Source organism: Neolamprologus brichardi, chromosome 4, assembly GCF_056152115.1.
Source record: "Neolamprologus brichardi isolate AB-2024 chromosome 4, ASM5615211v1, whole genome shotgun sequence".
NCBI lineage: Eukaryota > Metazoa > Chordata > Actinopteri > Cichliformes > Cichlidae > Neolamprologus > Neolamprologus brichardi.
This window is the reverse complement of record NC_142107.1, coordinates 17,843,911-17,862,111: the sequence shown is the minus strand read 5'-3', so window position 1 is coordinate 17,862,111 and position 18,201 is coordinate 17,843,911. Positions and strand designations below refer to the sequence as shown.

At 39.6% G+C, this 18,201-nt stretch overlaps 1 protein-coding gene across 3 annotated transcripts in view; it reads right to left on the bottom strand.

The window, feature by feature from the left end:
• Positions 1-2,048: 2,048 nt before the first annotated feature.
• Positions 2,049-18,201, bottom strand: part of stat5a (signal transducer and activator of transcription 5a) — a 51,993-nt gene continuing 35,840 nt past the window's right edge. For 2 of the 3 annotated variants that reach the window (XM_087839955.1, XM_087839956.1), the window contains 15 exons: positions 17,254-17,428; positions 16,541-16,671; positions 15,424-15,575; positions 14,868-15,023; positions 10,291-10,470; positions 8,136-8,223; positions 7,510-7,632; positions 7,099-7,191; positions 6,475-6,681; positions 5,507-5,601; positions 5,234-5,376; positions 4,931-5,086; positions 4,751-4,802; positions 4,140-4,250; positions 2,049-4,012 (listed from right to left, as the gene is read on the bottom strand). In XM_087839955.1, the coding sequence (XP_087696081.1) occupies positions 3,889-4,012; positions 4,140-4,250; positions 4,751-4,802; positions 4,931-5,086; positions 5,234-5,376; positions 5,507-5,601; positions 6,475-6,681; positions 7,099-7,191; positions 7,510-7,632; positions 8,136-8,223; positions 10,291-10,470; positions 14,868-15,023; positions 15,424-15,575; positions 16,541-16,671; positions 17,254-17,428 (1,986 nt within the window). In that variant the 3' untranslated portion in view covers positions 2,049-3,888. Of the gene's footprint in view, positions 4,013-4,139; positions 4,251-4,746; positions 4,803-4,930; positions 5,087-5,233; positions 5,377-5,506; positions 5,602-6,474; positions 6,682-7,098; positions 7,192-7,509; positions 7,633-8,135; positions 8,224-10,290; positions 10,471-14,867; positions 15,024-15,423; positions 15,576-16,540; positions 16,672-17,253; positions 17,429-18,201 lie in introns of those variants that run through there. The other variant, XM_087839957.1, reaches the window with a different exon arrangement.

Here is an 18,201-nt window from a genome sequence, read left to right as displayed (position 1 = left end):
AATGACTGCCTGAAGGCCACGATCAGTGGTTGTCATCAAATGCCGTGTCTTCTTTAAGATGTTCTGCCGGGCCTGTAGACAAAACATTCAGTTTTGTCTACAGTAACTAAGCTTCACTGGGCTGTGACTTAGTCTTCAAATAATATCCAATTTCTATCGATATCTGTCGGTTTTGCAGGATTTGGAAAACTAATCAGAAAGTAAAGCCCTGTACATTAAACTTATGGAACTACCCGCAGTTGTTCTATAGTCCCTTCTGTACTGTAAATTATTTTAGGCCCAATTTCTACAGGAAAACTTCTACTTGAGTCTGTTGAGTCTTCATATGCAAAATCAAGCCTTTGCGCTATAACAATAGTTTGTTTATTTATTTGTTTAAATAAAAAGCAATAGTAAAAAAAAATTGGGCAGAATGTGGTTAGGTTTTACTGAATTCCATGGAAAATAATGTATCTCTTATCTAGGCATGACACAAACCAGATAAGTGACAATTTAGCAAAAAACCACACAAAGCCATGTTTCCTGCCTCCACCAGATGGCAGAAACGAGCTGATATATAGATTCCCAGCATGTGAAATAATTTCCTTTCAAACAGAGGAAGACACCAGGGTGGATCTAGAGATATTTTCTTAGGGTGGCATGGAAATGAGATGGGGTGGCCAACTCAAAGCTATTTCTTTACACATTGGTGTTACATTCTGTAATATGTATCAAATACGGTTTAAATACAAATGCAGCAAGTATGCACATCGTTCATATAGACATAGTCTGTAACTTTCTTACTGGCTTTGGCCCAAATAATATTTCAGTTACATAAAAATGCCAAATTTGATTTTATGTACTTTATAGCCTATATAATAAATAAGCATGTAGCCAAATAAGTGTGAAATCCAGAAAGCTACACATGAGATGGATTAGTAAAAATCAAATCAAATTGTTACACGTTTAAATTTACACCAAATGTCAGAAATCTGCACTTTCATGAAGAAACGGGTGTATTTTTCCACCAGAAATTTAAACCTCATTTTTCATGATTTACTGGGTTACGTAAGACTCACCTTCATAGCATTTCCAGTGTAGCAATCAACCACCTGTGTTGAAATCTGAAATGTTATTGATTCAAATTGTGCTCAGGGACAATTATAGGTGTCAGTTGCTGCTAAAAGCAAGAAAATAAAGCAATTTTGGTTGCTATGCAAATTATATTATGCAACATATTCAGTTTTAGTATCTATAAGTCAACGTTAATTGTAGCTAGGCTCAAAGTATTAATTCTAGCTTATTTTAATAACCAGTATTGTCATATGCAAAACTATGGCGGCACTGGTGATGGGACATGCTAGGCCACTCCTCCACAGTAGATCTGCCCCAGATCAGGGGTGATCTGACTTTTGACAAATGGTCTATTATTTTTTCAATAAGCTTTCCGTTTCTATACTATTTAGAGTTGATCATTCAAAATAACTGAATGTGAATCTCATGTTTTTAATTGCATTTATCGTTGGCCCAATGCCACATATTTTTTCATTGTGCAATATGAGAAGCAGTTTGAATTCTCCATGCTCCGGTTTGCAAGCCTGTTAACACCGTTGGAAAACACCTTAACATCATTCAAAAGCTTCACAGGCAGTGTGGGTGAATTATAATTTATGGTAGGAAACAACTGCCTGGCGGAGAAACGTGTAAAACTCTAAATCACAGTGGTGTGCTTTGTGCAATAGTCAATATATTCATGCAAATAGCTAGGCGTGTTATTTTAAAGTGCTGTTTTTTAGTCGTTTAATTCAATGTCAAGAATCAAGATTCTTTGGTGATGACTTCAGCTCACATTCTTAATCTGGCATAAATTACTTTTATTTGTTTCCTCCATATGGAAGGCCTCATCGAATATCGATTAGTCCAACACTTTGATATAATGTTGTACTGCATATTATCACATATTACTTGTTTTACTCTGTATATTTGCACATACAAAACATATTTAGCACGAGACATTTAAAATTCAAAGTATTCCTACAGATTGAATTCAAATTATTTATAAAACTTTATTTCCTTCTTTTCAACTCAACAGCTTTTTCGCTTGGAAAACTTCCAAGTCATAAACCCAAACCACAAACAGGGTACGTACATAAAACAGCACACAGCGCCATCTATATCGTTAAAAAATACACAGACTACAGTGAAACAAAGCTCAGAAGTGATGATAATGAGAGACATAGCACAAGACTGTCCATGTAGCTTGAGATTTCTAAAACAGGAAAGAAAGTGAGGCAAAAGAAAAAGTTTTTTTTTTTAAAAAAAAAAAGGAAAAGAAATATTTCAAATACTGTTGTGTTTACTGGACAAACACAGAACTACACCTCTAATTTCCAGTTGCCGTGCGTCCTTTTTCAGTTGCTACTTATGGTCAACGGGGGACTTCTTATCTGGCGGAGAGAGTATTGTACGGTCATGCAAAAGGTTACATTCAATTTGGGAGTGCCAGTGAAACAATAATAATAATAAAATACAATTAAGATAGAGAAAATAAATTCACATATTTCGTATACATAGATCTCTTCTTTTTGGCTTATACATCAGTTAAGCAAAGTGATTCATTCCTGAGATGCAAGACAATTATTTTTTATGTGTGTGTGGATATGGGAAATCAAAAGTCAGGCAAAGAAACAGACTGACACAGTTCAACATCCTAGAATCCTAAACATGACCCAGCAGCTTATGAGTATGTGCAAGCATTCGAAGTCTGCACTCGTTCATAGATGCAAAGAAAAAAAAAAATGCACTGAAAGGCAGAAAAGTCACAAGGGAGCAGAACAGCCTCAAATATTCAGGCATTAACAATCAGACGTGACACTTCATGATTCCGGTGTTTTCCAGGTGAGCAGTTTCAAGCATAAAAACAGCCAACAGTGTTAGCCGGTGCAGCAAGGGATCGTCTTCACACAAAATAATGCAGATTAAAAGAAGAAAAACGTCTGACCGTACCTACTGGTGTGAATGTGGTGCAGAAAACAACAAGAGAATCATTAACAGAGACTGTCAGTGGAATAATGCGAGGTAGCACTGATGAGGGGCACAGAGGAACCTGAGAGGACAAGCAGGCAGCACTGGGTAGATGCTCAGATTTGCATTTCAGGTACAAACAGAAGAAAAAGTAGCCCTGTGAGAGCAAGGGAGGTACATAATTCTCCCCTCCTTTCAGCTGGTGAACAAATCAGAAACAAATACACCTTAAATTTGTGCATGTGTATCTTTGAAGCGTGTGTGCTGTCAGTTGCGGTGAGCAAAGAGTCACTCTGCCTTTAGGTTAGTGTATATGGGTTTGAAGAAAAATGACTGTAACTCTCCAGAGCAGTGACTCGGATTATGTTGTTAGGAGCGAAATCAAAACTTTTCATCAAAGTTTCTCTTTTTTCTTTCTTTTTTTTTGTCTAAGGGCAAGTTCAATGTCACTAATAAAATACTAATAACCCATTTACAAAGAAGAAAATATAAAATAAAAACATTCAACTTCTAAAATAACTTCATACAGTAGCATATTTAAAAAAAAAAATCAGTTTAAAATCAATTGAAAATGCATGCACTATGTGAGTGACCATTACTTCTTTTTCATAACATTGTAACATTAGAGGTTTTGCATTATACTTTCTTTTACAAACACTGATTACACAAATAAAAACAATAAGAAGTCACTGACATGCATGTTTTCATGCTGGAAAGCAAAAAAAAAAAAAAAAAAAAAAAATCACAACCATTATGAACATTTCACATTATAGCAATATGAAAAAAAAATGAGAGAGACCGATGGAATTAAACCATGTCGATGTGAGTAGGGCAAGTTGCTGGGCAGGGCTCATTTGGTTTTGTTGCGAGTTAAACGGTCCAAGGTCACGACTGCTGGCCACTCCACTGGCTGTCTACAGGCCGCCGGAGAAGCTCTTCTACATGCCTCGCTACGTCCATGGTGTCATCTAGGTCAAAGTCTCCATCTGCATCCAACATAGAGTCAGCCCTGCCACAGGAAATAGATAGAGGCCACTCACACAAGCTTTCGGCATAACAGCGATCAAACAGCAGGAGTTACAAGAAACTCCTTGCACGCACAAAATTGGGACACGGAAAAAATGTTGTAAACTCACATAGCTGGATATATGCCATAGGCGTGAGGGTGACTGACAGGTGCTGGAGAGGCACCTTGATCCATGTAAGTTGGATTCCCACTTGCTGGGTCTGGATTGGCTGTGGCAAACCTGAAAACAACCAAAACACCACATTTTGGTAATGAACAAAGCACATATACATCTCTGAATGTATCTACACATAGACACAAGGAGAAAAAAAAAGAAAAGAAAACAACAACCCCCCATGAGCCTGTGTCAGTAGTTGCCTAAGCAACGATCCTCAGCATGATTTTCAGGCCTTCTTGTATCATTATGGCCGTTTTACATATCTGCAGGTGAACCAACTGTGGAGAAAGGCAGGGAGCGTGCCTTGCTAACTAACAAGCCTAACTCTTATGATCAGCGGAAGACGAGCTCACACAGGAACCCAGGCCGCGCTTAATTGGCCTCCTCCAACTGTAACAGCTAGCTAATAGCTGATCTGAATTCATGGCCCAGTATTTTGTGATTAACTCTAAATTGTGCTTTACAGAATAAAATGCTGGGTGGATGGCAATGAGAAAAGACTGGAGAGGAAACGGTGATGAAAGGACACGAGAAAAAGAGAGAACAGGAAGCCGGACACTTACTCAGGCACAACTTGTTTGATCTGTGGTTTCACGTAACCGTCAACTGCTTTAGCTTTGAAACAGACAAGCACAGGGAGACAGAATAAGCAATGGCTCGATGTGATCATCATTCAGTAATGAAGGCTTCGCGGCTGTGAGATTCAAATTTGAAAGTAACAGTGTGCTCAGAAGGACGCTTACAGAGAGGCGGAGTGTAGTATTTGGAGAAAACCTCATCCTTGGGTCTGTCAGGGTAGAGGAATAGAAGGTGGTTGAGATCACTAATGCGGTCAGCCAGAGAGCGAATGGTAAAGTCTTTGGTTGTGTAGGGCATGAGGTTCCAAACCATTCTTTCACCTGGGAAAAAACCAGCAACAAAAGAAAAACTGAATGGGATTCCTTTAATTCTCTGTGGCTTCTGTGCTTGTTAGAAAGAGGCCGGTCTGATGAACAGTGTGGTTTAAAAAACAAAAATGGAGAAATTTTGTGTTTTGCATGCTTTACCTGCTTTGTTAGGATTTTCTGCCACCCAGGCGATTGTAATTCCTCCAATTTCAGAATCACTAAAGCGCAGCAGGAAGGTACCGTTGGGTTTAGACATGAGCATATCCTGAGCTTGCTGCTTGTTCACAAAGCCCAGGATGGCTCTAAAAATAGAGGAAGAGAGACATTAATAAAAAAAAAATTTAAAAAATAAATAAAAATTGTGCCTTGTTCTTGTCCCTTCTCATTTTGAATCTTTTAAAACTGAACAAAAACCCTCAGCAGTTTCCTTACCCATCATTCCAGTGTGGTTTCAGATGCTTTTTTGTGAGTTCCATCACACCATCAAACCACTGCCAAAATGTGAAGTTCCTCCCTGGCAAGCTTTCCTGTAAAGGAGCATAGTTTGGGGAAATTTTCTTTTTTAAAAACACATGAAAAACAAACAAACAAAAAAACCCCAGACTGAACTGACAACTTAAAATGTTTTTAGATGACCCAATTCAGTCTGTAATAATGAAAATCTCCTCGACCGCTGACAGTAATCACAGTTCTCTTTATGATTTAAAAATTTGTGCAGCTGTACACGTCTCTGGGTAAAGTTCTGCATATTTCTGTAACCCATACTTACATCTCTGGAGTGATTAAAACTTAATGTTCCTGTAATCTAATAAGACACATGGCCTGTGGTGAATCTGAGTGCATTTTCTGAATCACAAGCTACTCAGAAGCAGAAAATGAGGCTTTCAGCATTTTATTTTCCTGTGCGGATAAACAAGCCCATTAAACCGACCTACACTTAGGTCATATTACCACTGTGCACCAGCACAGTAGGTTTTAGATTTAAAAAAAATCAAGATTTGACTGAAGTCTTTCATGTTGAATTAAAGGAGTTTAAAAAAAAAACATATTGCATTAACTAATTAGGAAGTACAGCTATTTTGATATATAGTCGCTCATTTTCAGAGGTTCAGTTATATCAGGGATAAATTTATTAAACCCCTTGAACTGCTGCAAATGGAGCAAGAAATATTTCTATGTATGAATAACACAGCAATAGTAAATCCTTTCATGAAGAACAAGTATGTGGATCAAATGACTAACTGAACTTTGCCTGCAGGCGTTTAAAAAATGCATGAAGTGCAGCACGACAGAAATCTATACTTTCAAGCTAAAACGGATATATGGAATACTCTTCATAAAAGCTGTGTGCATGTATAGAGACAAACAGGATCATGAGTAAGAAAGAGGCCGTTTCTAACCCTGTTAAACTGTGACCAGGTCATAGTCATGCTCCGGTAGTCATCAGGGTTGTTGCTGGAGCTGCTGAAGGCTTTTTGAGCCAGAAATACCAAGTTCTCCTCCGACAGACCTCGATTACTTTGCACCTCTGCCTTGTACTTCATGTTGATGACCTCACACAGCTGAGGCCAAAGCACCTTATCTGGCACGAGAAAAGGCACCCGGCCCTGCAACACACGAAGAAAACGGCAAAGAATTTTCACTCACATCACCAGATACAACACACAGACACAAAACATAAGTGACACACACATTATGCCTTTGCATAAACATTTTTTTTAGAGAATTTTTTTTTTAAATATTTAATAATTACATTAAAAACCTAAATTTAAAACAGATTTAAACACACATTTGTGTTTCAGTTCAGGGCTGCACGTGTTACATTACATCTAAAGAACTAGCAATTATTTTGTAAGAGCTAAACTATACATGTGCGCGCTTCAGAAATATTTGATTCAAAGGCCTTTCGCAGTTAACAGTACTTCTGCATTAAGATACAAAAATATCACTAAGCTGAGTAATTATTTAATACTTGTTCCAGGAAGGTTTGCATTGCATGCAATATCTCTGAAACATTTACGTACCGGCTCTGCAAAAGCGTTGTCCCACAATACAGTTGCAGTGGCATTATTGTCTTGGCTACCATGAACAATCACCACTACAGGAAGTGATAATGTCTGTTCAGAGAAAGAAAGGAGGAAATTATAATAGGAAAACTGCAACAGTAAATAATGCACTTACAGCACAATAAAACATTTCTTGCATTTCATACATTTTTTTTAAAACATGATAAAAACAACAGGAAAAAAGACAGAAGGAACAAGTGGGAGTACTCTAGCCAGATTCTTACCTACAGCATGTGCAAGCATGTGCAACTATATTTTATTTATATATATATATATATATATATATATATAAATAAAATGGTTTTTTTTTCTTAAGTATGATTTAAAGTATAGTGTTTTTTATTCATTAATTTGCCTACATCCTCTTACCTTCACTTGAAAGACAAGCTCATTGCTTCCAACACTAAACTGGGACTCAAACAGAATGGTGAATTTCTCTTCTGTGACAGATTCTGCTCCTCGTCTGTCCGATCGCTTGATCCTCTTTAAAGACTGCATGATAAATGATGTGCAAGAACAAATGGTATGTATTAACTACACAGTTAGGCTTATAAGCGTCACACACAGTCAGTACATGCATGCAGATTATCGGGATCATATGTGAATAATCCATGGAGGGCTCTGGAGATTGTTGCTAACAACATTAGTGATGAAGAGGAGAACTTCACTGAAGCTGCAGGCCGATCCTCCAAAGGACTACTGTTCACAATTTTAATCCACGGGAAAAAAATGCTATATAGGACATAATGATTGGCAATTACTTCCCTTATATAAGTGGCTGAGCAACTCTCCTGTATTGACCCAAAACAATCACATATTTACCTGTTTCGTGTATAGTGCAGCAAAAGAAGGCAAATAGCACGGCGCTATTATTTTAGATTAAATGCTAAGAGACTTTTTGTATAGAAGGAACAATGGCAATACTACTTCAGCTTTATTTTTTATTTTTATTTTTTACATGGAAATAATAATCTTCCCTAATAGCTCATACTTACCATGTTCCTGAAGTGGGCGCTCAGAGTGCCTGTAGTCTGGTGGTACTCCATCACACAGTTATTGTTAAGAATTTCACCACTGCTATCACTAAAACACAGAGACAATAAAGTTAGATGTTATCTACAAATGCATGTTTACACAGCAGGAGCTTTTTGTTTTGTATGGAGGGAGTGGTTGGTAGGTGTGTGTGTGTAGGGGGGGTATTGCGTGCATAATTGGCAGGTTTAACTACCACCGTTAGTCTTCTCTAAACAGTAAACACTAAACACAAGTATGGCAGGTTCAGGGCTGTTTTCTTGTTGTCTTTCCTTGTAGCCTGCATGCTTTTATTTCTTCCTGGAAATTAGTGGGTGGAGACAACCTGGATAGAAACCACACCTGAGCAAGTTGGGTTCAGGAGACTATTAAGATGCCTCGCAAGATCATCTTGCTCACTTTCTATCTCTTCGACTTCCTCACTAACCGGCAGAGCTACGTCGTGCTTTTTGGTTTTACGTTCATTCACTACTCACTTCCTCAGACACTGCCTACATACTAAGTTACTGACATGCGGACACTGCTGGTTTGTTAAATTGGTTTGTTAAATGCAGTTACAAATGCTTAGCATTACTAGACTACGCTTCATGTGGCGTCCCTCTTTAGTCACATGCTTTTGAGCGAGACGTTGTGGCAGAAGTCTCTCGACAAGTGGTTTAGATGAGACGCAGCAGATGTATGTAGATTTGCTCTGTAGATTTTGCTAAGATGTAGCCGCTCAGACACTTTCCCACTGGCGGCCTGGCAGACCTACAGTCTTGTAAGGTTTCTATTAGTTAGGAGGAATGTGGAACAAGGCTGTGGAACAGGCTAAATGCGGATTCTGTGTCCACACCATAGATTCCTCTTAGACATTGTTCAAGTTCCAGCCATGTTTCTGTGGTGAGGTCTCGGAACACACTAGGCCAGAGTTCATCATGGGATCCCGTAATCTCGGAAGAAAACCAAACCGCTTATCTTAATTGTGCTATGGTAACTTATTGCAGTGTTATCTCTCTCTCTGTCAAGGAAGATGGAATGCGAAAAGTTGAACGTTTAAAAAAAAAAGGGGATGTATGTATATGCTCTGTGAACAGTGTTGGGGAGTAACGGAATACATGTACCGCCGTTACGTATTTAAAATACAAAATATGAGTAACTGTATTCCGTTACAGTTACCGTTTAAAAAGGTGGTATTTAGAATACAGTTACTTTGTTGAAATAAATGGATTACACGGCGGTACTTCCCTGTTTCATATTGTGGCGGGTCAGGACTGTTTGGGTTTTGTTTGACAGCTACGTTCTGTTGTTCCAGGCGGCAGCATTACGGTTGCCATGGTTACAGGGTGACGCTCTCTCTGCGTATTTCCTGGGTGAGAGAGGCCTTTTTGTTGTTGTTGTGCTAAGCTAATAGGCAGAATGCTACCGGTATAGCTCTAAAGAATGTAGCATCATAGGCAGTGTAGTCCGTGCTGCAGGGAGAATGGACTGCCATACACGTTATGTATCTGTGAGCGAGGGAGGGAGAAAAAGGAAAAGTACGAGCTGTCATCGAGCTGAAACAGGAGCTGGAAGCATGTAAATATAATAATAACCACTGCAGCCAAAAAGAGTGCCTGACGAGCCCAGTTGTAAGTAAGCTATTAAGATTCGACTGTACACCGTGTTCGTGTTTTCCTCCAAAAACAATAAGTTCTGTTGGAGCAGCCTTTCAACGCCTCTCTCTGTCTCTCGCTAGCAAAGTTGACCCAGACAACAAAGTAAAGCTAGTTTTCGGCTACGAGCCCGACACGGAACCCGACGTATTAGTCAGAGGTCCCTTTACTACGGTTCGGAGCCGCGGACCTTCAGTAACAGTAATAAATCACAGCAATAGTACATTCATGTAGTTGTAAACAGCACGATAATATATTAAGTAATCCAAAGTATTCAGAATACGTTACTCTCATTGAGTAACGTAACGGAATACGTTACAGAATACATTTTGTGGCATGTATTCTGTAATCTGTAATGGAATACATTTTAAAAGTAACCTTCCCAACACTGTCTATGAATGGGTGAATGAATCATGTTGTATAAAGCTCTTTGAGTGATCAGTAGAAAAGCACTAGTCCATTTGCACCAATGCACCAAACTTACTTTCTTGTGTTTTCATTTTTCAAGAGGGCCTTGGCTTGCTGTTCACTGATGATGGTAGCTTTGACTTGTGGGGGATTCATGTGTACGTTCAACTTGCCTCCCACTAGAAGGCGCACTGTAGCGGCAAACTTAGTTTGGGTTTTAAGGACCTGTGGAGGTTGTTTCTCAATGATGAATGTGCTGTGGATAGAAGAGTGACAGTTAGAGTGTGACAAAAGTCTTTATCATCAGATACCTACTGCCACTATATGCACATCTTAAAGCGACATCCAACCACCCGTCCATTTAATTAACGGGTCAAATAACAGCTCTGGTAGTATGTATCAGTGTCACATGAACTGGAAATCTTGGGGTTTGCAAATATGTCAGTGTCAAATTCCATCTGTTCCAAGCAAAAGCAAAATAGATCAGTATCATTGTTGTTTAGTTAACTTTGGTACAGCTGCACAGATTATTGCAGATTATAAGCTCTACTTCGGTCTTAAATTGTTGCTGAGTATTTGCAGCTTCAACCGAAATAATTGTTTAGGAAACAGTTAACTTTCCATTCCAGTTGTGCAGGTTATGTACACAATTTTCAACTGTGGATTTTTTAAGCTTTTTGCTTTCGTTCTGTAGAAAGAAGACTGACAACTTTGAGAATGTGCACTAAAAAGTCACTTGTCCTATGACTAAGCTTATAGTCTACTCACTGAAACTGTTTCAATAAAAGATAAAACAGGCTTAAAGCATAAAAAAGACAGCATTAATGTTTTATGATGTAAAACATGTTCAAATTATTTGGTGTTGAATGTTGCAAACTCTGTCCTGAAAATGAAACTTCACAAGGTGAAAATGACCTTATTTGTAACTGTTCCCACTAATAGAGGTCATAAAGGTAATCACTGCTCAGTAAAACAACAGGTCTCTTATGAAATTATTCTTTTGCTTTTACTGTCTGTTGTGTGATTGGCCCAATAACACAACCTAATGATTACTTTGAGCTGAGATGCAACTTGAAAGCAAACACATCCTACTTAAGCTGCATGACCATGAACTTGTAACATGTTTTTAATAGCCAAGACAGCGTATTTTGACACATGCGAGGGAGTAGGCCCTGGAAAGGCTGCCAGTCCATCACAGGGTTAACAGAGAGACCGGTAAGCATTAAGAGTCACATCCACACCTGCTGCCAGTTAACCTACAAGCATAGGGCTGTTCGATATAACGATATATATCGGATGACGATATAAAAACATTTATCGTTTCATTTTACGCTATCGTTTGTTTCGTGGTGTCGCAAAATAAATTGTTTACGGCAATATTTTTTCATCGTTCTGATGGTCACTGTAGTGGTTATATTATTTTCTTAAAGTTCTCTCTTTCTCTTATATTTTATATAACCACACTACTGATGGACAAGCGCCTGTTTTATGCGTTGTCGTTAGCAACATCGACGATAACAGCTTCACGTGTCCGCTTGTTTATGTTCCACATAAACCTTTCACAATAAAGCTCAAGATCCTGTTGAGACTTTTCAAAATAAACTGAATCACGTGAAAGAGCAGATTATTTACGGATGAGAAGTAAAAAAAAAGAGCCGCCAGGTGCTAAAAAAATAAACCTTAGACTCAAATACAAAGAAAACGGCAGCCGTTACAACTTATGTCTAAAAATGTATAGTTTCATGCATCGATAAAAACACTCGACTCCGGGTAAAGGACGCGCAGCTGGAAACACTTCACGCAAGTCGAGCTGCCCGAGATTCACAGAATTTACAGAAAATGTTAAATATTAAATTTTGGTGATTTATATCGTTATCGACGATAGAATTCTTATATCGGGATATGAGATTTTGGTCATATAGCACAGCCCTATACAAGCATATCTTTAGACTGTGGGAAACTGTGAGAAACACTTAAGCATGCAGAGAAAAGAAGGGACGAAGAACATGCAAACTATGCAAACGAGTCAATGATCTAAAGCTAGAAAGACTGGTATCGCTGTAGTTTAGTGAACTTTAGTGAAAGGCAGAGTTGAACAAATATTAGGAGATCAGTAACCTCACTGCAGCAGAACCTGTTATGTATGTGCACTCTCTACGGCATTAATTGTTTAAGGAAAAAGTTTTAAGCATATAAAGGATGGAGCATGTTTTATGATAGGGTAATGATGGGGTAATGTTCAGCAAGCTGTTTTGTTTTGTTAATAAAAACTCCAAACTCTTTATGCTCTAATGACCTGCAGGCTTGAGAACATTAACCTTTCAAAATGACCTTTATTGCTGCCTTGCGCACCATTTGAAGGTCATGTAAGTAATCGCTTTCCAGTTAACCGACAGGGTTAACAATTACTTTCTTCTCAAAGAGTTGGTGCTTCTTTTGTATGGCAGTGTAGCCGTTTTCTGATTTCCACATTAACATTAAAGAGACCAAGTAGTAAGATAACAGCAGAATCAGCCTAATGATTAATCCTGCAGGCTCAGAGGAAGCTTGAAAGCAAACAAATACTGCTGAACTAAGTGGTTATGAGAAGACCACACTTTGCAATTGCCAGTGTGAAACCTCCCGGGGCTCCTAGGGAGTAAAGACAGGAGGAAACATAATCTGCATTTATATTGTGCTTGATAGCTGTGCATTACTGTCTTGTTTCAGACTTGTCTGTGTGGCCAGTCAAAAATCGTTGTGACAATGACATGACTTCTTAGTGGGTTATGGGTCCCTGCAGGGAATCTACTAGGAAAGTGAGAGAGGACACTGTCACAAACTTCAGAATACTTCTTGTTCAGAGATGCTGGATGACTAAAAGACCCTGGCATGTGTGCATTTGGGGCTTAAAATAATGGACTAAAACAAGTTCCCTGTGCACTTCCTTCCCTTTAAGCTCTCGAACAGCGTATGCTCCTTGTTTCTGCATATCTGTATAGTTGCATTCTTTGTCTCTGGGTTCGTACGTATTTCGTGAAATCTAAAACGCAAATTCTCAGTGCATTGCTTTCACACTCATTATTCTGTATTACATAAACTCAAATCCTAAATTTAATCTAACTTTTAAGGTATAATCCCCATAGGTTACAGTAAATGAAACCCCACTTTTTGACTTTCGTTCATGCAGTTTAATACAGTGTACAGTGTACTTGTCTATGTGGGAGTGTGGGAGTCATTATTGGGGGCAGTTAGCCAAAGTCCATAATGGAAAATTCCCTTTACCACCCAGACTCTAGCACTATGGATCGAGGTTATTGTAATACATGATATTGGTAACAGTTATGCAGCTTAAATTGTGCAAGAGCTACCCTGAGAAAAGAGGTATTGATGGTGGATTATTGATGTCTACAGTTACCAGTGCTATGTGTATTAATGTACCTCCACACTATCGCGTTATCGGATAACATAGAACAGTCCATCCACCTATTCACTTTTCACTATTTAACTGGTTGCAGTAATCTAATCTAAGCAGAGATGCTGAGACACCCCTCCCTTCAGCCACCGCCTCCTCCTCTTCAGAGACATTTCCGCTCCAGCTCTCTACAGCATGTCTTGTGTTTGCCCTGGGATCTCCTCCTAGTGGGGCATGCCCAAAATACCTCAAAAAGGAGGTATCTAGAAGACATGTCTGACATATCTGAGGGCAGCCCAGACACCCCTTGAAGGAAGGTTATGTGTGTCACTACCAATAGCTTGTGGCCATAGGTCAGGGAAGGAAAGCAGACTGTCCAGCAAAGCTTTGCCTTCTGCTCAGCTCTCTTTACCACAACAGGCTGCGGCAGCATCAGGATTATAGCTTAAGTACAAGGTAAAGAGCTCTCACGTTTGCTTTAACACTCACACAATAAGTGTAAGAGACAGACAAGAAAACCCAAACTTTAACAAAATTTTTGCATGTGGATTGAATTACATTATTTGATGGATAATTTTGAATGCCGGAGTAATTTCATTTTACAAATAGATGACATCTCTCACTCTATTGACCACAATACCAGTTGCACAAGTAGACCTGCCCTTTCATTGCCCTTTTTGCACTCAGTAACCTGAGTGCATAAAACGCAATTCCTCAATGTGCAAAAAAGATCCGCCCAGCGCCTATACTGGCCTACATTCACAAAATAAATTAAAGTTGTAGATAAGATTAATGTGCAATTTGTGACCCCTCATTGATGTTCCCTCAGTGTTCGTATTTGAGTATGCAGAGTGGAGAATTATGGGTATTCAACAAATGCAGACGTGATTGCATAAAGTCCAAAAAATATCACATAGCCTGAGTGTAAACATGCCGTGTAGTTGTTTAATGCTGCCTGGTTAAAAATCAGACTTGAGCAGACAGAGATCGTTTGTATGGTTTTTAACACTTCAGAGCTCTGTATAGAGAATGGCTACTGTCTTCTTCACGGCTGGAGTTAAGGACCAACAGCAAGACAAACACGAACAAGAGCTGCGCACATTAGTGGTTCCACATATTTCTAACATATCCCCCCCCAACCCCCCCGACTCCTAGTGAGCTGATCTGCACAGCTCTACATAAAACCTGCAGACAACACATAAGCATGCCAGGTGCTGCAGCCTTTGATGTGTAGAAAAACGTGAAACACACAAACACACCTGGTGACCAGTGTTGAAATGATATCTGTGATAGTACTGTTGAGTTCGTTGAGGAGCTCTTCAATAGGTCCGGGGATAGGCAGCTGCTGTCTGAGATGCTCGGCCCTCCGAATCTGTTGCCTGTTTTGCCAAATCGTTTCCGCGAGCTTCTCACACCTGGCACCAATCCAGCCACGCATCCACAAGAAAGACACACAAGTAAGAACAACACTTGAAGATCAACACGACCAGTGCCAGAAATATTACATTTCACCATTACTTATTTTAATTTGAACTCCTGGAAGCTGAGCTCAGCTATATTAGACAGAATTTAAGTAGCTGACACTACTAAAACGTTCAGATCTGGCTGAATAAGTGATGCCTTTAAAAAGGTAAAGGGCTCACAGCCAGGACAGAAAATATGTAAGACAGCCTATGCCTGCCAATAACCTTTGAAAACCCCCCACACAGGACCACTCCAAAGCAAGCTTTTAAACCTGTGACCTTTTGCCTTGTGAGAGAGTCTAGTTACTGTGATCTTGGTGGGAGGTAGAGCGAAAAAAAAAAAGCAACTCACCAGGACTGAAGGATGTCCAGGCCTCCCTCCGGCGGTCCCCCGTTGCCTGCCAGTTGTTGCCGTCTCTTCCACTGGATCAGCTCGTCATCCAGAATGATGGTCTGCTGCTTCCTCAACAGCTGCAGTGTTTTCTGGTGCTTCTCTGCCAGGTCCTGCACACAAGCAAGCAAGACACATGTACTTCACCAGAACCAAGTTTTGATCAAATGTTTCTGTGAATCTGTGTGAGGGCTACAAATTTGTGCGTCATCGAAGTAAACCGTGGTTATGGAGAGACTCTTTTCCTCATTTGGTGACCTCTGCCTCACTCTTACTTTTGCCACCTCAGTATATATGTCAATAAAAACGTGGTTTGACGACTATTAAAAGAGTTTCTAGGTTTTTCCAAGTATACCTGCATATGCAGAGACCATGCTCACTTAATTCTGATGCAAACCGAGTCATTTTATGCTATAAACAGGCCCGAAATATGAGAGAAATGGCTCAGTTCAGAAAAAAGCATCAAGGGTTACTCCGATTACGCTTTTAAAGGGGTAAAGACTTAACTTAGGGAGTGTGATGTTTGCAACTACCACAAAAGCTGCAGAGAACAGTTGCTCATTCTGCGTGTTCGTCTGGATGTGACTGCCTCGAAACAAGGTGCGGTCACAAAACTTTACAGGGTTGTAACTAAAATCAAAGTGATGGCCGATTTCACTGTGGGTGTAGTGTTACCTACATATACCATACTTTATTTACTTAAAGTCAAAAAGAAAACGCAGCACCAGCTTTGCGTGTGTATGTGTGTGACAGTCATCATGATAAAATGTCTGGGAGACAACAGCTGTAGCAGCAACTACCACAAAGTTGGCTTCAACTTCTTTGCCAGGTGTTTATATGTCTGTCTGTGGAGAGATTTTATCAGCTGTCCAAGATTTTCTGCACAGTTTAAAATCAAAACCAAGGCCCAGTTCAAGGATGGGTGTAATCTGGCAACTGCACTGGCACTGCAGTGATATGATCTCATTCCACAATGTGGTCTAGTTAATTTTATCTTTATGGAGTGTAATTTACACATTGATACACACACACACACACACACACACGAACGAAATAAGTAAGTGCAAGTGTGTCTCACCAGTCTGTATTTCTGTAGTGTGTTGGCCTCTCTCGTCAGCCATGCCTCCACAGTGTTTTTCTTGCTCAGAAGGGCAGGCTCTCGTAGCTGGCGGTCAGCAGGGGGCAGTGTGGCCAGGCTGGCCAGTTGAGCTGAAGACGGGAGACAAGTTTAAGACGGAGGGAGTAGAAGAGAAGCAGTAACAATTTCTAACCTGTGCACATGCAATATTCATGTCCCATCTGAGGAATAATGATTTACTCAGGAAAACCCCCTCCTCCCCCTCCTGCATAGCTCAGATATTAAAAAAGCTCGATGCTTTCTGTCTGACACATGGAGCACTCGTGAAAAATCTGTAGTGTTACAGAAGCTGTCAGTTTCTCGCTGTTAATCTACATGACTCAACACAAAATTCAGATAGCTGTGTGAATAATTATCTTTTATTTTTGTATTTGGACAGTGACATGTGGCACACAACAGACTAAGTGAGACTGATTAACCAAAAGGGAGCAGCATAATTATTTTAAGCAAGTTGCTCACCAAACAAACAGAGTAGATAAACTAGAGTTTGTTTCTTGATTCAACAAGGAATTAAAATGGTACAGCAGCAAATCTAAATGACTAATAACAGTTAGAAACATTAATTATATGTTTTTTGGTATTTGCAGTACCAAAAACTGATTCTGTCATTATGGTCGTGCAGCGCTAAGAAGATGCAAGCCCTCTGGTCTCACCCTGAATGCGCATGCTTTCTTGGTACTGGATGATGAAGTACTCCTGGTTGTGTTGGAGCTTGCGGAGATCGTTCTCAGTGTCTTGGGTCAGCAGGCGAAGCTCCTCAAAAGCCTGGTTGATCTGTTGGTATTTCTGAGACATGCTGTCCATCATTCCACCCACTGGAGAGTTTGACTGTCGATTACAAAATATGAGATTGAGAGACCAGCAAACAGAGACAGACAGCTACGGAACCAAAACTAACATGATGCACTGACTGATCGATAGACCCCAGCACCTGCACTATTTAACTGTAAAAATTCTCCGGGAACACAAGGATAGTGGCAACGGTGCAAGTTAAAAAGGAAAAAATGTATTTGCATCCTCAGGAAGAGTGCAAGGTCACCACAATTTGAAAAAGTGCATAACTGTACCTAAAGGTTCAGACTGAACGGGCCAAAATTAACTCCACTAACAGAAAAGGCATGTTGTGACTGAAAATCAATTCACCACAGGAGTTCAAGGAAGATGTCTTACGCACGGCTGGCTTTATGGTTCGGCTCACTGCATGTTATAAAAGTGTGAAATATCTGACTTTCCTGTGACTTTCCTGTATATTGCATTGTTAAAGTAGGGAAATACAAATGGTTTGGTTTTACAAAGCTATTTTAAAGCATGACTGTATTGGCTGTGGTACGATATCACATTTATAATGTTCGAATACAATGAACTCAGGAGACCCTCTAGGATAAACAAATACAGGAAACGGAGAATAGTAATCCACTTTCCGAATCAGCCACCATTATGTAGTTTGTGTTTTGCAGGCTATGAAGCCACAGGTGTGTTTGTGTGTCTGCTGTTCTGATTTCTTTGGTTTTTCCATATTTGTCACACTTACATATTTCAGATCATTAACCTCCTAAGACCCGAACTCTTCCATGGCATGCATTTTTAATTTCTCTTTGATA